The 23,111-nt window shown below is 45.8% G+C and overlaps 1 protein-coding gene across 1 annotated transcript in view; it reads right to left on the bottom strand.

The window, feature by feature from the left end:
• The window catches only part of LOC100647583 (lysine-specific histone demethylase 1A), a 101,367-nt gene extending 78,369 nt beyond the window's left edge, over positions 1-22,998 (bottom strand). Inside the window, exons 1-10 of the mRNA XM_012312467.3 lie at positions 22,705-22,998; positions 21,957-22,185; positions 21,733-21,884; positions 21,509-21,670; positions 21,320-21,436; positions 21,063-21,239; positions 20,711-20,971; positions 20,500-20,637; positions 20,344-20,417; positions 20,114-20,262 (exon numbers count right to left, since the gene is read on the bottom strand). Coding sequence (XP_012167857.1) covers positions 20,114-20,262; positions 20,344-20,417; positions 20,500-20,637; positions 20,711-20,971; positions 21,063-21,239; positions 21,320-21,436; positions 21,509-21,670; positions 21,733-21,884; positions 21,957-22,185; positions 22,705-22,728 — 1,483 coding nt within the window. The 5' untranslated portion in view covers positions 22,729-22,998. The remainder of the gene's footprint in view (positions 1-20,113; positions 20,263-20,343; positions 20,418-20,499; positions 20,638-20,710; positions 20,972-21,062; positions 21,240-21,319; positions 21,437-21,508; positions 21,671-21,732; positions 21,885-21,956; positions 22,186-22,704) is intronic.
• Between the last annotated feature and the right edge of the window lie 113 nt (positions 22,999-23,111).

Raw genomic sequence — 23,111 nt, forward strand, 5'->3', positions numbered from 1 at the left:
TCATGCATGTCCAACCCGTTTCCAAAACAATAGCGTTTCAAAAGCGCTATCAAAAGCGTTTGTCAAAATCTGAAAGATTCTCTACTTTGCATTGACCAAGCTCCATGTCCTGCAAACATCAAATCAAAACTGTGAACGTTTTCATCGACAAGATCATTCATTGCTTTCGCAAAAACTACAATAGCGGACGCTATATCCAAGTCAGTAACAACGGTACGGCGGAAATCGAAACAATATGGCGTTGCTTTTTTTCGTATTTTCAATTCGCTTTGCTTTCCACCCGAACGGTAGTTTAGAAAGGAACGAACGGTCCACCGTTTAGCCGACTCCAGAACATGTATTGTCCACGGTCAAAAACGTTTCAAAGGATTCCATACAGTGAAACATGGTTGACAATAAAAAAAATTATTACCGAAGCCTGCTATGGTCACTGGCTACCGATAGATTACGAAAATCAGCTCGTCTGTGCAGTGAGATCGTACTCGACTCGATATGTAAAGGCACGGTGGAACCGATGTCGAACAATTTGTTGTCACTGCGATAAATCAGGCTGACCGCGCGAATAAATATTTGCGCTTCGACGGTTATAGTTGTTGCGTTCAATTTGAAGATCCTTATCTGCGACCGGGTAGGTGGTATATTTCGAGCCCTTACTCTCTCTCTCTCTCTCCCTTTCTCTCCTTCTTCGACACCTCTAATCGATTCGTAACCAATTCGAAATGCAGCAGCGTTCGTAATAACCACTGTGTCAGAGGAATGGGGGCTAGATGATAAATAAACGGCGAATCGCCATTAAAAAATACGAGCACCTTTGTTAGGTTAGATCTCGGACAAGAGAGGTAAGACAGTATTGGTGGTCGTGGTGCTGCAACATGTTAAGAGGCCAGGTTTCGCAAACGCGAGTAATTAAATCAAAGCCTTGACTGGGTCCGTGCAACGGGATCCCCTTTTGTAAGGTGACGTGTCGCGCCAAAACGTTCATCATGTGGGTGTACGAAATATCCCATTGTCCGTGGTCCTCGATCAATCATGCGCCAGCTAGGGACCAGAGGGTTCACGAATTCGAATTCATAATATTTCAATGGAGAATAAACAGGCATGACTGTTATTTCCTTACAAGACAACTGTGCTCTGACTAGGTGCACGCAGGGTGTACAATACACCAGACGTCGTCTCAATTACTCGAGAAAAAGAGAGAGAGAGAGAGAGAGAGAGAATTCCTAACCCTTGTATGCGTTTGATGTCTCTGCAAGGAGAGATCCCGCCCATCGTTCGTCGACAGTACAACGTTGCACATCGAAATGCCAGATCGGAGAGAGACGGATCCGGTATCTTACCGCGTGTGTGTCTCACGTCTGCCGGCATCGGCACGATATTTTCTCTCGTATACTCACCAGCCAGGTTATAAACAAAGTTAACTCCGCGCCGCTTGTCTACAAAAGACAATCCTCGCGACCTAAGTCTCGTTCTAATGCCCCGAGCGATGTCTCGAGACTCCGAGACCTCTGAATACATTAACTAGACGTACTCGAACTTACCGTCACAAGGGAGGTGGAGGGAGGAAGCGAGAGAACGAGGTAAGAAGATGGTGGAGAACACGTTGGTGGAGCGAGATAGGATAGCCATGGTATTAAAGAGAGAACGAGAAAGAGAGGAGACAAAGCGAGCACATGTGGCCTGGATGGAGACACGGTCTCTCCTAGGTGTACAACTAGCTCTAGCCGGGGCATACCGTACCATAGTCGATTCCTTTGCTCGGTAATCCGCGAGGTAACTGGAAATTATATGGTAATGAAGTGCTCCTGAGCGCGTCGTAACGGCGGCGAGTCGACTGGAAAGACAATACGATTTTACTCGGAGAATTTAATAGAGCGATGCAGGCGACGACGAAGCTGGTGTTGGCATGTGTGCGCACACCGGGCAGAAATCACGAGTGCAAGAGTCTCCACTCCGCTGAGTGCAGTTCGTGGTATTTGATATCGACATAATCGGTGAGCCAGGCGACGGATAAATCCGGCTTGATTCGGCCCGGCTTTTCCTTTCACACGGAGAACACATTCCGTGTGGCAGCCCGCGAATCACGTGGCAAACCGTGGCGCTTCGTCGGTTTCCCGGCGAGCATACGTTACCTACACCATCGTATACTTTCCTTGTTCGCTCTCGATCGGTCCTCTCTCGTCTTCGTTCCCTTCGTCTCGTCTCTTCTCGTTTCACGGTCGCCGAGAGGAACAGGACTGCGCGACGCGCCGGTTCGCCGCGCGTGTTTCTCAATTCCGCGAGAGCCTCGCCTTCGGCTCGTACACGCGCCATCCATTTCGATACGAGCTCGCCGCAAAGATTTTTCGACTCGACGGGAACGTATTGCGAGCGAAGGACGGGAGATTTGTACGCGGATCGCCGGTGTCACAGTAAATTCTCCGAGATCGACGGGGAAATTCGTTCCCCGTGGCTTCGACCGCGGTCACTCGATCCAGAACCATCGCGGATGGACGCGAGACTTCGAGTTCAACTTCGAGTCCGCCGTATTCGAATCGAATGCGCATGGAATTGCAATATCATAGTAGAAATTCGGATATTTTTTCGAACAGTACCGCGAACTTGCATTCGCTCGATTAACAAACGCCAGGAAATATGGGGAGGAGAGGACGAAAGAGAGAAAACGCGGGGAGACCTGGTGCCGTACGCGGACCGAAGTATAAATTACCGGACGCTGTGAAAAATCGCCAGTAATCTCGTACGGCGCGCATTTTATTCGGAAGGCATTAGCATCTAGGTAATTTTCAGTGTATACGTATACATGTATACGTACGCGTGGCTGATAAATGCTACGACGATACACACGCATAAATCTCGCGGCGTTCACAGGACCGGTAGATAGGCGAGGCTAAAAATATCGTCGTACTTGACGGGGCCCCTTCGATTGGTTAGAGAGGCTGCTGTCGTGTTTCACCCAAAAGTGGCCTCCGCAGGTAGGCACGAAATATACGCGGGCCAAACGAATTTATAGTGCGCCGGTTAATATGCGTGGTCCCCTTGACCCGCATGTTCTTCTTACCCCATAAATCGTCCGTGGAACGACCACGGAATACTAAAACACTTCGATGCCCATCGCCTTTGAACGAAGCCAAACGGAATGAAACGAAGGAACAGAACGTACGGAACAACGAAAAACCGAAAGAACGAGCGTAAGAACGAAACGAACGAACGCGCGAGATCCCACTCTCCGGAAGAACATAACCGTTCCGCGAGCCATCCCCATCGACTCCGAGATATCCCTCGACACACCTACGCTCTCGTTCCTTCGCAACAATGGCCGGCTTCGGGAAACGAGGATCAACGCGAGTGGATATCGCTGTAAGCCCCGGCCCTTTCGCCAGCCTCTCGGTCCCGCGCTCTAAATCGGAACCGACCCGAGGCTTCAAGGGAGGTATATTCGGTTTGACTGCTAAAAGGGTTGACTGTTAAAGCGAAAACGACCGATACGGCTCGACGCGTAATCTTCTTATCCTCGCTGAGACCTCTCTGACCCTTTTCCGGCCGCGTCGCTTTCCGCAATTTTTCTTTCTCTCCCCTACCACTCCTTTCTGCCTTCCTGCACTATCACGCGAAATAACCTTCCATCCAGCCGACAACTCGCGAACGCAGAATTCCACGCGAAACATCGCGCAGGGATTTGTCCAACCGGCAACTTTATGGTTCTAGAAACTTGGTGATTAAAATAAACCAACCAGTTGGCGATCGAAGCTTAACGATGGTATTTAATTGTGCCTCGTTCTTGGTTATCTCAGAATATTCTACGATTTTGCAATTCCGACCATTGCAGAAGAAAAGAAGTTTTTACAGAAGGTGTGTATGGTAGAGATATAGAAAAGATAGAAAAAATAGTTACACTTTACAAGTTTCGTGGGTCGAAATAATCAATTCGAGACACGCCATTTCGAAATATGGTTCTTTCTTTGCAGAATATCTAAAAAATTGCCAATGAAATTTTAAAGCGTTTCACATGACGTTCATGGTATATTCGCGAAAGGTGTTTAAAAATGACCGAATATTTTCGGCAATCTGCGCAGGTACCGTGATACGGAACGCACGTAATCCTATTGTCAATAGGTGACAATGACAAAATCCGCAATTACTTAGTTGTCAGCCCAATATACAATTGATGAAGCAGTTGCTAATTATACTTAACGCCTTATTTTCGCGATATCCCTATATCGTCTCCAGCTACGGCACTTTCGAATTGCAATGCGCGAGAATATCCTGGCCACGACTTGGAACCTCGTAAAACACAATACGCGAGGACGTAATATATTCGCGAGCAAAAATCCTGCGCATGTATAACAATTACGTTAGAGGCGGTCGCGCGCGCACGACCAAGCCGAGCCAAGAGGGGACGAGGTGAACGCGTCGAGTGGCGAGGTAAGTGAAATTTATTACAAGACGCGTCGTAATAAATTCCGCCTATCTTGCGGACTCTGCCGCGAACACTTCTTTAATTAAAAGCAGGAAGCTGTACTATAACGGGGTGCTAATTAATCGAAAGATTGTTTTATCTTATCGAGGCCGGTATAGGAGGCGGTTTCCCTGGCCGATGCCGAATTCTAATAAAAACACCGCGAGAACTCGCCGAGTTCGGCTCCACGCGCTCTCCGCATCGCGACGCTCGTATCCCAACAGTTTGCGAAACAAGGACGGGTTGGCGAACGTGAAAGAAGGAAAGATGGGCAATCCATTATCCGAACTGGTCGACTCTCGCCGGACAGGGCCACGTCGATTCGGCCTTCGAATCCGTAAAATCCACCAGCGACGCGAATAAATTCGCGGACGAGCCGCCTCGCGCGACAAATTCGTCCCATTCCAACAGAGAGAATCGATCCCCTATCTCGAAAACCAGCCCCTTCCATAACGATATCTCCTCGAGCGTTTCTCTTATCGTCTGTCCATCGATTATCCTCTCTTTGAAACCGCGCATATTTCCCGCCATTCGATTCGAACGCGAACAAAGCGCGCGCGGACCAAAACCCAGTCGGAGTCGAAACGGCCGCGCGCTACCAAAGGATGAATGAGAGTACGGCTGAATAAGAGGACAGAGAAAAAGTTGGGCAATCCATTAGCCGGCCTTACCGACTCGTTAGACGTCGGCCCTGAAAACCGCGACTGCACCCACCAAACTCCCGTCAAAGCACGATACGGTTCAAGACGCGCGATCTCTCATTTTTTCTTCCTCTTATTCGCGATCTATCCTTTGCCAAGGATGATGGAAACCGGATACACCATCGTGGTCATGGGGGAAGGGTCTATGAAACATCAACCGCCACGCACGAAAAGGGAAACCGTAGAATTTGGTAGGCCATTAATGGAACAGGCTAATTCAAGCTGAATTTTTGGCAGGCCGTTTTATAAATTTTTCTTCGAAGCTACGTCAAGCGTTTGCACGTATTCGAAATATCAAGCACAACGATATCTATGTTGGTATGTTAAAGAGTGTACAACACAAATTTTGTACGGTATGTTTCTTTCGAAAGATTAGTGTGGTGTCTAAGAGCTTTTGTCCGTAAATGAATGAATAAATATGTAAAATATATAGACGTTCAATGATTGGGGTTAGGTTTCAATCAGTGGAGTTAAGGTTTCAATAGTACAATACAATATCTCTGGTCGGTATTCAGGAAGTTGGAAAAAATGTTGATAATTTAAAAATCGGCGTTATAGAGGCTGTTCCCGGGCGGCGAAAGATGCATGCGAATCACCAGCGAACGAATCGCACGTCGCGGCGATAAAACGCGTCGTTGAGGGCCCGCGAACAAGCGCGCGCGCGCAAATAATAGGCCGGCCCCGATAAAAACTCGGCCCATAAAGATAGCTCATTACCGCGTTACGCGGCGGAGGACGATCGCGAGGACTCTATCTGCGTGGCTACTTTACGGGCTGGATATTCCAGAAATCTAAATGAATGCGTAAATTCACCAGGTACTCGTGGTAATTGATCGAGTCGCTAAAAACGTTCTCGTAGAGGGACGGCCGATAATCGCAGGGCCCAAACGAGAATTTTATACGTCACCAATCACGCTTTACGCAAACGTTAAGTTCTACCGGAACGAGGTTACAATCGGGCCGCGACAGACTGTCCACGCGAATCCTATAAATTTCATTTACCCTACCTAAACGGTTTCCTTCAAGGATTCTGAACAAACGCGACAATGTATGCGGTTAGCGATCCAACGTACGTGGTACGTCGTTTCACGATCTCAAATCTCTCTAAAGGATACACGGTGCGAATCGAATCGATTGGAAGCAATTACGAGGGACGAAAAAAAGAACGTTTTACGAGATTCATCGAAGAGGCTCGGTACTACATAACCGTGTAAATCTCCGTGCACCGGTGTGAAAATAATAGATGGAACCACGGCGAGAAAATCACCGCCCATAAACAGAGCTCATAATCGCGGTGTATCGGTATAAACGGCCCGCTAGCCTCTAGAACTCCGATCGCTTTATCCATCGGGATTCTTCGCCAAGTCCGATGGCCAGGTCCACGTACAAGCTCGTACGTACGATGTTTACTCGAACCCATTCGGTGTAGCATACTCGCGAGACGCGTTCGTACAACGTGTGTATGTGCCGTACATGTACATAGAATCAACGCGAAAGAGAGGCGAAGACAGGAACAGAGGGAGGCAGAGAGTCGCACCGGTCTGATGAAGTGGTTCAATAAAACGTATCAATAAAAACGATTCATAGTCGTGGACGGAGGGCACGCACGTGAGTACCAACGCGAGGGAGGGGTCTTCAGGTTCGGAAGAAGAAACGTAAACCGTAAGAAGAGGAAAGTTGGGCAATCCATTACGCGGGGATGACGGAGGAAGAGAGAGAGAAAGAGAAAGAGAGGGAGAGTCTGGCTGGATGGGAGAACCGCGGCCAGCATCGAATCCGTGAGTCCACTCTGGAAGTTGCGTCAAGGCTAAATCCGCAAGGGCGGCCCCTTTGTGCCGATGTCCGCGCTTCTGCATACATTCTCGCCCGATAAATATACCCTTTAGCAGTATAATCCAGCTCCACGCGGATTCCTCCAGCACCGGTAGCTTCTGAGAACCTGCCCGGAGCTTTGAGCGAAGAGTAAAGGAAGGAGGAAAACGGACGAGCTACGCAAGACGAAGAGAGAAAAAGAGATGCGAGTACAGCCAGCGCACGTTGCTTCTCTCCTGTTCCACGATACATACACCGAGGTGGTTCCTCCCTCGGCGTTTTACCCTACCTCCAACCTTTCCCCATATACACTACCTCCTTTCCCTTCTGATCCTTTTTCGCCTCCTCTTCTTCCCATCTCGAGGCGAGCCGTGTGTTACGCGAGTCCGCGCACGCACCAACACGCGAGCCAGCAAATTTTTTCTATCCTCTTTCTCCGTCTGTCGCTTTCAATGCTTCCTCCTCCCCTTGTTCCGCGTTCAATCCGGCCCCCGCAGCACCGCTTACAGATTGCGTACAAATAATCCGCGGAATGGCACACAAGCCTACCTGTCCGCCCCCGATTCGTACCCATCGGACACGTAGCGATTTTCTCGATTGCTGATGCCGATTCGGCCAAAGTACCCGAAATCACCGGTACCACCGTACCATACAGGTTCTCCTGATCGAGAACCAATCGGTTTTGGTCGTACACCCAAATCGTCGAATACTGCTCCTTCGAGGGTGCAGGTGATTTTCGGTTTCCAACGATATCGCATTGGAAATCTCAAACATCTCGATCCTATAAGATAAAATGTTCTACAAAGGTCCAAGGCTGCGTGTGTCTATGTAGTTTTTGGCGGTGGAATTTTCTGGATACCAAGCCGATCTTGAGAGCAGAGGGAAAAAAAGATCGACACGGCCGAAACCGAAATTTCTCAGGTAACCGAGAGCACATAGGCCTTCTCGTCGCGGCTTTCCCTGCCTTTTGAAGGAATTTCTTATCGGTTCCGCGAGATCATGAAAGGGGAGCGGATGCATCGGTAGCACGGTCGAGTAATTCGTTTAGTCAAGGAGCAACGTGGTATTCAATGAATCCCAGGGCTTTTTGCCACCCTGTAGTCCCCTCGGTTGCACGCTCTCGTCGCGCGCGTCTAGTCACGGTAAATTTTCACCGCGACGGCGATGTGGCTCGGTTCACGGTTTCGTTATTAAATAGTTCCAGCAGCTTTTTACCGTGGAATTGCTCTGCCGGGCGAACGCTTTTTATCTCCGTATTCGGCTAATCGAATATCCATTTCCGTTATTAATGGCATTCCGGTTAACTGGTACGGCCGCGCGAAGGTCAATAAAGATATACAATAGAGGACCGAAACAACAATTTATAGAGCCATAAAGTTTGTCTCTACATGCGTTCCCTCCGTTATACTATAGCAACTTAAAGACCTAGCATTTGCTTTAACGGTCATTCGGGCTTGGAGCCACGGATATTGGAAAAAAGTTGCCAATCCCCTGCTAGAATTCCGCTAAGTTTTTGCACGGTGGACCAAGCGGCCCCGAGGTGGACAATGTACGAAAGAAGCATCTTGCAAGATTAATGGCGACGCGTCTACACCTACGAACCACGTACTTTGTACTTGCGTCGTCGAAAAGAAACTCGCTGTACGGATTTGTCGCTATCTATCTGCGGTTCGTCGAGGATTAAGTCGAAATTGGGGCAGCCGAGCTCGTTCGAACGATTAACGGCTACCGTGTTAAATTATCCAGAGCTAATCGATTCTCCGGATGCTAGAATACTTCGAGTTTAATTTCGAAAAAAGATTCCCTACATCCTCATCTACAGATCGTTGCATACCTGTACACAAATTACCTATTCCAAATATTTGGAGTTTCGTTGTTCCGATCGAGCGAGCAGATACGGCATAATCTTACAGGCTTCGTGTAAATTGGCATGTTATTTATACGGTTCCGTGATAAAGATTGATTTTAAGGTAATCGTCAGAAAATAAAGAACGTATATAATCAATAAGAGGGTATAAAAATCAAAATGACAGGAAAACGATCCTCCAATTGTTCAGATCGATATACTCGTACTCAGAAGGGCGAGCGTAATCTTTGAAATAGATGACGTTCCAATTATTCAAAAAACTACGATGCTCCGAAACGAGGAGGTCGTAAAGAAGCTATGGAATGAAAGATCGCGCAGCGTCGTAAAAGGAGAGGCTGGTGGGCTTGAGGCGGATCGGTGTGTCCCATTATGCGATATATACGATCGTTCAATATTATCCCGAATGTAATCAGAGTTTAACGCGAGGATACGCGAATTTCGGCGCGGCACAGAGGAAGAAAAAGAAGCAGACGGCGGATATCGTTGTACGCTACGATGAGTAACGATGGACCGTGATGGTGGTGTTCCCTGAAACACATCGTGGCGCGAGATTCGCATATGCAGCGATGCGGTTGCATCGAGAGAGGAGAGAAAGAACGCAACACAAGGTCCGCGAAAGCCCGCGCGATCCTTCGGCGAGTCTCTCGTTAAATCCAAACAGGCAAAATTCGACGTACCGTGCAATATAATATAGTATTGTAAAGCAATATCTCGTGAAAGGAAGCGATGGTGGTGGTGATGGTGGCGGCAGAGCAAACAGGTTTTTCGAGCGGAGCCCCGAACGACGACGACGTATGCTTTGCTGCGCGGGGTGCAATAAAAATTTTTAAATAAAAAGCCTCACCTGCACCACGGCCGATTTGTTAGCTTCTTTGTGGGACCCTTTCGCGTCGGTGGGAGCGAGAGGACGTAAGGGCCGAAAGGAAGAGAAGATACATCAGAAAGAATGAAAGGGAGAAAGGCAGTGCGAGGAAGGGAAAAGACGAGAAGCGAGAAAGAGAGGAAAGATCGGCTCGGGGAAGAATGAAAGCGCGTAAGAGGGAGAAAGAAAACGGCGCCATTATGACGTGCGATTGGACTTTGCTGGTTGTTTGGTAGGAACGTATCACGTGTCAATACTTTTCCTTTTCGTTCTGTATGTAAATTCGAGCCCCATGGGGGCGCAAGGGCAGCATCAATCAATGGCAGACGGCAGCTGATTAAAAATTGCGCAACACCATGAATTATTAATGCGACAATAAACGTGCAAATTCCAGTACACCACCCGTGCGTACATGTCGCGCTCGTTTCCTGTAATTCGCGAACCTTCTTCGGCAAGGAGAAACAAGGAACCTCGCGTATAAGAAAGCATGTACATATATCCAATTTACTAAATCGAAGAATCGATCGGAAAACGACTACGAAGATACCAAGTCTACCAACAGTTGCCTTGCTACTTAACAATTTCTTCGAATCGAGGAAACAGCAAGGATATTACATATAAACGCTAACTAGACATCAAGAATCGCGTTTTCACGCCTCGTCATGCGTTCCGTCGAACGATCATGTGTGCACGATGCGTGCATTTTGACGCGGCGAGTCGAGAACATTACCAACCAGGACGACCCACGCGGATAAAGACAGGAAATTTACCGTAAAGCTAAATAAAAGAAGAGAAAATTGACAAAAAAAAGGTAACCTGGAGAAATACGCGTTACACGGCTCTGAACGCTGATCGGTACATCAACGATGTTTCATATAAATCGGGAAAGGACACTGATGGTATATTTCCTCGCGGCGTTCTACCATTTTACGCTCACCGGGTGTACGCGCTTCCTGGAGGGGCTCGTTGACACCGACGAAAAAAATCGAAATATTTCGTAAAACGAAGAGCAAGCAACGCGGTCGCGTCGTCGTATTTTACACGAGGTCTGGTGCGCGGAACCTCCCACACAGGTAGTTATCTCGGTGACTTAATACCAGGTAATGTGCTCTCCAGTTACATCTCAGCCGATCTGGCCTGGCTCGTCTCTCCTTCTTTCTCTTACCCTTCCACTCTCCCCTATGCCTGTTTTCTTCTCTGTTCAACGTCATCGTCATCGTCGTGTGTCCTCTTCGTTGAGACCTGGACCGAACGGATCGGTGGTCCGTACCGCAAGAAGCAGTCAGAGAAAGACGCAGGGTGCATACGCTCGTGGAAGAACAAGGGAAGAAAATTGAAGAACAAGAAGGGGCAAAAAAAAGATGGAGAGGTGTTGAAGTTACTCGATCCCCGTTCCCGTAAACCTACGCGACGCGACAAAGCGATCACGGTACTCCTCGTACCGCCCCTACGATAGTTTATTATCGACAGACTGGCCAGACTATTTGCTGTGCGCACACATTTTCATCGTGAGAACGACGCGACGGGATCGCAGGTAATAAGAATCCGATCGTACGAGCCGGACGTCGACGTGACTCCGCGTTAAACGGGCACGACACGCGGAATCGTAGAACGACGTCGTAAGAACGATCTCAAGAAGGGTCAAGAATTTCCCTTTCGCTTCGATGCTTCGTGGATAAAACGCTTCGCCCGTGTAACAAAGGAATCACGATGATTTAAACTGTTTTAAACGATTTAACGCGCTAATGCTATACGAGAAAACTCGTTGGATAGCTTCCACGAGGCACTCGTTAAAGTCTCGTTTGTCTATCTTGCGCAGATTAAGAGCGGTAGAGAAACAGTGGTGGCGTGTTTATGGAGTAGTTTAAAAGAAACTTGTCCCTAGAATGGTTAGACCGGATATGTAAATTCCACTTTTAAAAACTTTGAGAGGTGATCTTTGAATTCAGACAAAAATCCTTGGAAAATTGCATTGCAAACTGCAGATGTACTTTCGAGGATTATTTTTCTCGAAGACGTTTCGATATTCCTGACTATGCGCGAACCGTTGTTTGGTCCTTTTCAGAAACATTTCGAGAATCGATCTCTCAGAGGATCGCTGAACATAGTTTTAGACGAGAGTCTTTCGGGAGAAAGTGGCTGAGAACGGAAGAAAATTGAAGAAGAAGGAAAAAAGAAAGGATGCCTACAGCAGCAGAAGGAGGCGTTGAAGTTACTCGATCTCCATTCCCGTAAACCTAGACGACGTGACAAAGCGATCGGGACTCGTTCCCCAAGGACAGTTTATCAACGATGCGACGGTCTAAAACTGCTCGGCTGGTTCGCGATTTCGCCTTCGCAAGAGAGACTGCTAGCCGGAGGTCGTTTCCAGCTGGTAAGAAACGAGTCGTGCGAGCGAATAAACGATACCTGCATAGTGAACGTAATCTCGACTAACGGCGCAATTAATCGCACGATTTTCTACCTGTAAATTGTGCCATCAAAACGAAAATAAAAGAACCTGAGCAGATCGTATATGCCACGCGGGTAACAAGTACGCGTTTACAAAAGCGTCAAATGCCTCATTTTCTTTTTTATTCGGCAGTTACAACTAGTCTCTCTTTCTCGGAAGAGAATTTTGTAGCTGAACCTGACAGGAAGTTATGAAACTTTACGTCTCTCGGAGAAGGTCTCTCGGTTCTCCAAGCATTTCCCTAACTTTTGTTTAATCTTGTCTTTAATCATTGGCGTGATTATCGGAAGCTCGGAAGTAGAAACGTTGGGAGAAACATAAGTGACATTAGAGATTGCTTATCTCGACGAAAGTCTAGACGAGCAGAACGTGAACCGCGTAGAGTACGTTCTATTTAACCTGGTCTATTTAACTGGAGACAATTCGCAGTATTGTTCGTGCGTGGTTACTGGCGTGTTTGATCGTGAGAGCGAATCCGCGAGGATCGCACCTAATAAGAATGGCATCGTACGAGACCGGAAACAACGCGATAGGTGCGCTTCGACCGCGCGAAAACGTTTTGTTGGGAATCGTACGATCGCCGGTTAACCTATCAACAGATAGAGTTTCACTTGGAACAAGCTGCCTCGTGGAACTCGGTTGACATTAACCATGGATATTTATCGGTATACGTCGAACGGTACTCCGCGAACGAGACGTCGAAAGAGAACCCAACGTGCGTGGAATCTACGTGGAAGAGATGTTTCCAGGTTTCGCGGTTGTTTTCGAGAAACTGTTAAATAAAACATGAACGCACAAGGTGGATCGAATTCTCTCTGCTTAGCATTTCCAAGTAAATACAAATAGCCCGCGGAGCAGCAGCGTGCCGATAGACGGTGAAAACTGTTGCGTTCTCCTCGCTCGAATCCACTACCGAAAGGATACACCGGAGGAAAAGATTAATGAACGTTGCAATTTCCTCGTAATAAATTTCGATGTTGTTCCCAGCGAATTTATCGTTTAAGAAAGCAATTCCCCCGGCAAATTTGGACGCCATTAACGATATTAAGAGTGCGCCCTCTGCCGTTGGCTTCCGGTTTAATAGCCCTTTCAAGGCCTTTGGTACTTCGAATTCATCATCGAGATAAACATCGGTTTTTCAGCGGATAATGTTTCACGTTCACGAGGATACACTCGGTCGATCGTTAATTATCGCCAACGATGCACGTCCCAAACTTTTCTATCGCCGCTTTAATGACCGTCGTTAGAGCGGCCAGCTAAGTTTTACGAGCAGCATAGGGTGGCAGATTGAAAGCGGCTGGTCACCAGGTGCTACCTCCGAGACGACAGCAATCCGTGCCATCTGCTAAATCAGCCTCTCTTTTCCTCGAGGTTGCTCTAAATTTTAACTGAAAATTATTTCCTTTGACCTTCGTGTACGCTCTCCGTTGGCTTTAAACGACTCTGTGAAAACCCTTTGCTATAATTATACGTTCAGAAAAAGAGGCGGAGGCTGTCTTCGAAATTACAGCTACGTGTATCCATGTGAGATGATCGAGTACCCTATACGGTTTCGACGCCAACGACATCATCGTAGACGACGGAAAAAATATTGATAAATACGTACTTTTAAGAAGACGTATTTAAACAGATAGAAAGCATCAATGGTACACCGAGGCACTGAGTCGAAGGCGTGCGCGAAAACAGACATCATCGCGGCCGTTAAGTGAAAAGATAAATACCCCGCGAAAACTCTCCGCGGCCGAGCAGATACTAGTTTTTAGCCGGCGCAAATGCACCGCGAAGGATGCTGAAAGGCCGCGTAATCGTTGTATGGCGTGTGGCCAGACATTAACATGGTCACCGTCATTCTTCTCTCCGTCACGTAGCCAGGCCCCGTTTAATCATTCTCGGTCACCCCGTCACGTAATCCCCTTTTGAAACGATTGTCAGCCAAGATTACCGGGCATTAATTTGAAAAATGTAGCGACGTCGTTGTCATGGTCCTCGTCGTCGCGGTAGTGAAGAGTGAGGCGTAAGCTTATTAACATGTTCCATGCCGCGTGTACCACCGGTGATACATGCCAAAACCTTTCACTAAGAAGACCCTTTAGATTCTTCGGAAATGAAAATTTTATATTTTTCGTGTTTTCTTCGAAATGTGTCATTTGTAATATAACAGTATATAATATGCATACAGATAAGTGCAAAGTTTTCCCAGTAAAATATGGTGCAGAAACTGAGGAACAAATTGTTAATAACTTACAATTAGTTCTTCGTTCGTTAGTATCACGAGAATTGCCATTTCGAAAGTTGCATAAAGATAACGCCAAGCAGAACGTGTTAACCAGAGACATCGAGTACGCTCATCGTTCGCCGATTACGTCGGCGGTTAAGGCGAACTTTGTGCACGAAATTTACTCCAACTAGTTGCGTAGCGCAGCTACGAAACCTGGAAGCCGACTCGGAGAGTATACGATATCGTACAACTGCCAATTCGACTTACCCGCTTCCCAATTTTGGTCGCGAGCACCGCCTCCCACGGAAGCCTCGTCCCTGACGTTCGAATTATTCGAATAACTTAAGCCCGCCGTTACGCCCCTCATCGAGACGCAAGTTTCGCTGGTCAATAAGCGTAAGTAAGGCAGCCACCGTCTCTTTGTCCCAGCCTTCTAATTAAGATCCTCGAAACGAGTCTAATTAAAACGGGGGAAACGGATGAAAGGATCCGGAAAGATCGCTTCGAAGAGTATCTGTAGTTCATTTACAAGGAAAGAATATTCTACATCCACCCCGTAGGGTTAAAACGAAAACACGTCTCGTTTCTCACTCTGTGGTACCACCCTGTATCTCCAAATTGGGACTGCTGGATTCGTCGAAGCGGTAGGTCGGTCCGTGAAATGCGCGACAGTACACGGAACACATTCCATCGGAAATTGTTCAGTGCAACGGAACGTGTTCTAACTGACAGCCTTTCAAGATCAGCTGACACCCTTTCGGTTCTTTAGGTGAACGTAACAAGATTTCCTGTAGTTGGTTGTTGCATTCATCAACATTCCCGAAGAAACAAGGTCTTACGAAAGGGTTCGCGTCCACAGCTGCCAGCGATAATCTCGCCTACACGGTGATCAGAAGCGATGGATGATCGATGAGCCGGGCCTCGGCTAATTGAGAACGAAATTTGGCACGAAACAACCGACGAACTGCGATACCGTAGTATCTGGTACACGTTTGTCGTATGTGAGATTCCATTAAATCCACGGGACAGTCGTAGTTACGAGTGTGTACCAGCGAGCATAACCGACGACAGATCGGCAACGTATAGGTTACACAAAGTGCACGGGGAAATAATTCGTCGGCTCGACAACTTCATGACCTCTAAGCTACTCGCGGAGTGCGTTGCCAGTACATCTATCGGTGACTTAACGCCTCGCGTCAAGGAAATCCACTCTCGACCGCGCGTGTAGAAAATTTAAACGCGTCATTTGGCGCGCGCGTACTCGCGCATAGTTTTGTTATCGTCGCGAATGAATCCTCCTCGGCTTCCACGCGTAAATCAGTCCCATTGACACGACTCGGAAGTCGATTAACACACGTGCCGCGAAAACCAAGATACTTAATCGCAGCACGTCACTTAACACCTTCCAACTTCGAAGGTGGATCGTTCGAGCCGGGCGTTTTCGAGACGAATAAAGTCGCGCCGATAAATAAAACGGATCAGAGGTAATTGTAGCGGCATCGAGGTCGAGGGTACACGACTTTCTCGTTACCAAAGCGTCCGTGGAACGATTCAATTACAGGTCGAGCCATTTTCCACAGCGACGTTATTAATCAACGATTTCGGGGAGCTTGGACACGCTGGTCGATATCGGTCAATCTTTGGAACCTCTGGGGACCAGGGTCTATCTCTTGTTCGGGTATATCATACCCTACAGGCGACCTAATTACGCTTCGACCGCAAGCCGACACATTTCATGTTGACACGGAATGCTCCGGTTGAGTCGAGTTATTATTCTACGAGACTACCGTACGATCTCTAATCGCGGGGATTAGTTCGATCAAATCGATCTTCGAATATGGTAATCAGCCAGCAGGATACGAGGAATAAAAACGAAACCAAAAAAAAACGAACATCAGGCTCGAGGAAAGAATCTACTCCAATGATAAAATAAAAAGTAAGTTTCGAAAGAAGAGCGTAGCAGCGGATAAAAAAACGCAAAGACAGAAAGCGTGAAAAGGTATCGACGTTGCCGGGATAGAAGGACTTAATCCAGGACGCGTGTCGGCCAACCATTTGTTCATGGGGGCAAAGGAACAAGCCGGCGCTAAGAAATCGCCTCGTTGACACTTCGCGGGCGATAGGTGACGTTAAGAAGAGAAATCACGCGGATCACGGAGCAGAGCCAGCGGAGCACAGACCCAGATAGACTATATCGACAAGGTACCCTACCGCGTCGTCGACACGAGGAGCACTGTAAATGGTAAAGGCACAAACATCAAGAGCCCGGAGAGGCAGCCGTACCTGACGTACGTGTGTACAGACCGGGTGTGCACAGATAGGCCGAAAGTGGTCATGGGAAAGGTATCGGTGCGTTAAGGCCAAGACTGGATTCCGCGGGGCGAGGCCGACTCGTTGGCGGGTAGGAGTGTACAAGGTCTTCGATACCTCGTAAATTACCACTCGAGGCCCCCTCTGCTATCCAGCTCTCGGCTCAACTAATGTTAAGCTGCCTACGTTTTCGTCCTGTCGAGGAAACACCACGGCGCGTCTCTCCTCTGTTGGTTGGCTGGTCCCTCTTCTGGGTCCAACTCTTAACCGAAAACACTGGACGACGCATTTCGACACCCATTCTATTTTACACTTTTTTCGACGGAGCTTGTTTCGGCAAATGAGCCCGGGATCGCCACGGTTCCCGTCCCGTTTATTTCCAACGGTCTCAGTAACATCTTCGACTCCGAAATCGATCGGAGATCGAAAGCGAAAGCTCATTAAGCCGCGCGCCATTCCGATTCTCCCCTATATTCCCTTGGTATTCCCTTGGTTCGTAAATTTCTCCAAAGAACCGACCGGAACATTATTATGGGAAATACGAAACGCGCTCGAAGACCTGGTCGCAGGTCGTCGTAACGAACGCCGATCCTTAACTCCATCTCTCTGATTTCGATCTCTGAGACCGAGGGAATAACTCCAGCCTAGATACTCCGGATTCTTCCCCCGCCCGTAAATATCCTAGGTAAGTTGACGTTAAAACGACGAGCTGCAGAAACACGTTCGGAACTTTTACCCGCGGAATCGCTACGTATTCCACTTCGGTACTTATCGATCGACGATTTATCTTCCGACAGAAGGCTTTGATCGGTCAATGCGCTTTAAAAGTCACCCGATGAGGACTTGTTAAACTTTCTCAATTAATACCGCAGAGGCGTGCATTTTCGTGCTGACGTAGCCGCGTCTAAGTCTGGCAAACAGATCCGGAGAAAAGTGGAAAAGGGACGCGAAGAAGGAGAAAGTTCCTTCACAAAAGCATCGGACGAATACCGATGGAGGCGTTTCATGAATGAACGAATGGAACCATGTTCCTGTAACTCTCCCATAAGACTGTCAAACGTTACGAGAAGCAAAAGATCGGCGAGGTACGCGTGGAAGTCGACTTTACGACAATATAATTTTGGTAGCGACACGCGGATGGCGTGGAATGCGACGATCGGAGTCAACGAACGGTATAGAAGACTTCGATACGTCGTAAATGGCCCATCCCTGGCCTCTTCAAGAGCCCCTATCCACCTTTCCATCTCGTACACGCTACATGTACCTATATACACGCATAATATCGAGCTGCCTACGTTTTCGTTCTACCAATCGAAAGACTGACAACGAACGATCGAAAATACCAACGACGAGACCAGTCCACGCTCGCAAACAAAGCTCGATAACTCTTTATTATACGACCGATCGCGGGGGAACAGAGAATCGTCGCGATGCTGATGACCACCATGACGACTGTACACTGTACATTCCTGAATTTTACTACCAAATCGTTTCCCCGACAAAATCGCATTCACACGAAAATATTGTACCGGGAGGAATGCATTCTGGTTGTGTTCTCATAAAAGACACAGAATCTCCGCGCATCATCGCGAATCAGTGGTACTTTGGTATTTCTAGTCCTTGGCTAGCAAAGGACAGCAGTAGATTTGTGTAATAATAGATTTGCATAATTCGTTGAGTTTAATGAGACGTGACATCGATATAAACGTTAACGGAGGAATAGGAACTATGGTCGGCGATATTCAAAGCGAAAAAAGTATCTCAAAGAATATTTCGGCCTAAACGCTTTTCGCGGTCAGTGGCTATTAACCCTACAGCCGGGATTCGTTTGGAAAGAAACCAAGAAGGAACCGATGGTGCGTAAACCGAAGTTGGAGGACCGCGAGGAGTTCGAGGCTCGGTGGAGAAACGATTACATCGAGGATCCACCGTTCGGCCCCAACTTTCGACCAAGGATTCACCAGAGAACCTATTGTGGTGCTTAATTTAGCGTTAAATTGTTTACATCTCATTAATCGCCGGGAAGAACCTGAGGGGCCGTCATGATAACCGATGCACGTCAGTCATGGACTGTGGGCATCGCTTTAATTTCGGATTGACCACCATGGCCGCGTACCGTGGCCCCGTAAGAACGGGGGCGCACAACATCCTCCTCGCGCGTCTCTTGTTTCAGCCTGTGTTCAAGGAGCGCATTCACTTCGCTCGCTCGAGTTCGCTCTCTCGCACGATGCACTCGACTGCGTGGTCGCTCGAACGACAGCGGAGCAATATTGGAATTCGAGCCTGACTCGACCGGTTCGTTCGCTCACTGTCAGTCGAGTGTGCTTCGCGGTAGCGACACGCGCGACCACGTTACTCCGCTGGGTTACGGTCCACTGATACGCAACATCCACCAACGTCCACCTCGGGTATCTATTAAAGCTGCGTTTACCGTTCGTTTACTAGGGACGATATTTCGTGCGAGATCCACGACTGACCATTCACTCCGCTGATTCTCCCAGTTGAAACGATAGAAGCTTCCGGGTGTGAATCGTGTAGTAGGAATTACAAGTAACGTCATTAAGGTTCTCGAAAGGCTCTGAGATCACGTTCGCGTCGAGGCTGTCTTTTCGATTGTCATGAGTCCGATACGCGATATGAGTGCAACAGAGAATGGTAACGCAAAGGCACGTCACGAAGTTACGCCCAGAAGCTTTTAACAGTTTTTATTGCAATGCCTCGATACAATCATTTGAACCGCACTGGAATGCCAATTATTTCCGGAGAGGCTCAGTTGTTTAATGTAAATACTTGAGATAATGATTAAGGAAATAGTAAGGTAGACCGTTAACTTAGACTTTGGAGTTAAGAACAGAGAGAACACTCGAACAGTGTAAAATACGAAACCGCTTGATTATCTATAGTCATATTTCTCGCTGTTTTCGTTTTTGTTAACGCATTAGTAGGCTCTAGCACGGCGAACACGCTATGATCATAGTATAATTTCACATAATGAGAACTCTGGTAACCGATCGGTTAAGGGATATAGCGTACTATCTACACGGAATCTCATGCTATCGACTTTCAATAAGGTTGATAAAGTCAACTGTACGGACACCGAGTACGAGAGACTATCCGATGCCTGTAAAGGAGATGCAGCCCGCGAATAATTCACCCGTTATCTATACCATCTACTGGCTGGTTAAGCAATTTCTCGAGAACGTCGATATAATGCCGTATACGCGTTACGCCGTGCGGGGATACCCGACGAATCACGCACGCTCCATGAAATTAGAATGTTTTCGCGTGTTTAACGTATCGCAATGTACAACTATAATAATTACGCTCAATTTAGCTGGCGATTTAAGTAAACTCTAATCGCTCGCCCAGTGAAAGTCAGCAACAGATAATTTAATAAAGCAAAACGCTAGTTTATGTAACATTGTTAAAAAGACTTACCTGTTAGATGACTGCCGGTGAATTCGAAGTCGTCGTCTTGGTCCCAATGTTTCAGGCTCAGATTTGATAGCGACGTTGCGTTGGCGAACTCCAAATTCGCAAAGTGCCAATCCAATATCTGACGGTCCTTCGAAGAAAGGTATACGTCACTGTGAACAGGAAACAAAAATTTCACATACCAAGAATTTAATTTGCAAGATATTGTGTAACAAATAACGAACGAAACTTACCTAGGGGGAGAGGCTTCTAATTCTTGTAACTTCGCTTCGATTTCTTTCTGTTGTTCAGAGAGTTGATCCCATTCCTGATATAGCAAATAAAGTATATAATGCCTGTGCAAGACTGTATAAATAAAGATATTAAAAACCAAACAAAAAAGACCATACCTTGCATGCGTTATGAAGATCACGCAACTTAGAACGTAATACAAATTCTTGTGTTATATCACGTGTTTGTAATTTACTCTCAGTCATTTCTTTATACTGTTTATTTAATTCGACCAAACGATCCATGATCGCTATCATCTATAATACAAGAACTCTTAGTATTTCCTAAAAATTCAAAGCATAAATAATGCATAAATAATCGAATACTTACCCTATGTTGATTGGTGATAAGCCGAGCTTGAAGCGATAGTACGGAACGCAAATGAGCAACTTGACGCTGTTTGACACCTTGCTCTTGCAAACGTATCACCCACTCCAATGCCTGACCCAAGGAAACCGGTCGTGTATTACCACTTTGCCCTGATCCAGCACTACCCACGTAATTAAAATCTAATTGATGTGAAAGATACGATGTAGCTTCCAGTAACCGGTTAAACTCTCTCTCTACCATTTCGTCTTTATCTTTCGGGACCTATCCGTGGAAAAAAATATTAAAACTTCATAAATGATTGTTTTAAACATTTAATCATTACAACATTTAAATGTACTATATTTATATTAACCGTTTGACCATCGCTTTCGTACAAAGGACACTTTTGTCGTATTTTGTGAAGTTCCATATTGATTTGTTTACTAAGTGTTGTCACTGGATTTCCACCTAACCCTGTAACTACCATAGCACCGAGATCGGCGATGTATGAAGATTTACGAAATGTTGCAATTCGACCACCAACACGATCCTATAAAATCAGAAACTTATATGAAAAACATGTCTTACACATTTTTTTAAATACAAAATAAAATTTTAAATAACAATTACCCGTGCTTCGAGTACGATTACTTCTAAGCCAAATTGTTGCATTTGTTGAGCAGCAGCTAAACCAGCAATACCTGCTCCAATTACGATTACTTTACCTAATTTCTTCGTAGGTAATGGCTAAAATAAAAAGACAATAATTTGTTATAAATAGTATTCATGTAGAAAATGTATTATAAAAACATATATCACCTTAAGTCGTTTAAATACTCCGAAATTAATAAAACCATGTCGTTCTAAAAATGCATGAATTCGACGTGCCAATACAGTGTCGCTATTATAAGGTGGTTCTATCGCTGGCAGAGCATTTTCAACTATCAATTGTTGCTTTGGATTCTCAAGCCATAGTTGCAACTGAAATAAAAACATTTATATATGAAAATTCCGCAATTTTCTTTTTAACTTAAGTTTCTTACGAGTCTATTTCTAATGTGAAGGAAAACTTTTTGGGTCTGCGGTGGTCCACCAGAAACATCTGGGAAACAAGCAGCTTCTGTGGAAGTTAGCTTATCAAATGGAAGACGACTTTGAAATGCTGCCCCCTCCAAACCATTAAGTAATTCCTTTACTATAATTAAATATAGAAATTAAAATTTAATCAATTACAGAAAAAATATATTTCATTAACAGATAGATTTACCATGAGGATCTTCATGATCGCTATCTTGATCATCTTCATCTTTTACTTCAATTTTTGGAGCAGAAGAGGTAGATACAGATTGTGATATATTTGTATCAGTATCTTTTTTTACTTCATTCACAGCTTTTTTTTCTGGAGTAACCAGACCAGGTTTAGATTTTTCCGATGTATCTGAAGCATTTTCATCTTCCATTTGATTATACTTCTCTTCCATTTCTCTGTACTCCACCTATATATAGATATGAATATAATAAAATCACAAATAAAAGAAGCAATATTCAATGGTAAATCAATTCGTAACCAAAACTTTATTAAGTATGCAGAGATCTACTTTAACATATAGGTTAAAAGTTTCTACAGACGTTGATGAATTAAAAGTTGCATAAAAAACATTTATTTTAATTTACACACAATATACTCGCTTTTAATTAGAGAGAGATAAATTTACGATTATTGACAAAGTAAGATAAGTAACAAATAATGAGTCTAACCAAAACATAACCTAGTCTGGTTATTTACAGCACAGTATTATTCAAGGTACACGTGTGCGAATTATCCTCCACACAAGAATTTCTACCGTCTAGTACTATTTCATGAAGGAATATGCGAAAACCAACACTTGATTCATATTATAGTAAAACTTTGTAACAATCAGTGTACTAAATAACACATCATATAATAACCCTTATAAGAATATATTTAGTACTGTATAATATTAAATGTAGGATAGAAGACTAACAAGACAAACCTTCGCTCTTTTCCTTCGACTCATATCGTTGCTATTTAGTAGCTTTTCTGCCAAACGTAATCACTACCGTACGTAATCACACAGGTTTGTTTTGACTCTTCAAACCGGCGGCACATACAATTATAAGATCCAGAGGCTATGAGTAACGTAGAATAGTATAACCCACTGAAAAGCAGTTTGTCTCTGACATCTGTATTAAACAATGTATACTGTATAGTGATTGATACAAATTCTTTTAATAGCTGGGAATCATATGATTTGGAATTCTTTTCATCTGTTTATGATTCAATATTCCCCACAGCGATATTGTTTCTTTGTGCTCAAGAAACTAATGTGGTATTTCGAATAAAATTTTATATTACCCACCGGGAAATTTGTTTTCGCCCTCTGTCGGAATATCTTGATTT

This window comes from Bombus terrestris, chromosome 10 (genome assembly GCF_910591885.1).
Source record: "Bombus terrestris chromosome 10, iyBomTerr1.2, whole genome shotgun sequence".
NCBI classification, from domain to species: Eukaryota; Metazoa; Arthropoda; class Insecta; order Hymenoptera; family Apidae; genus Bombus; species Bombus terrestris.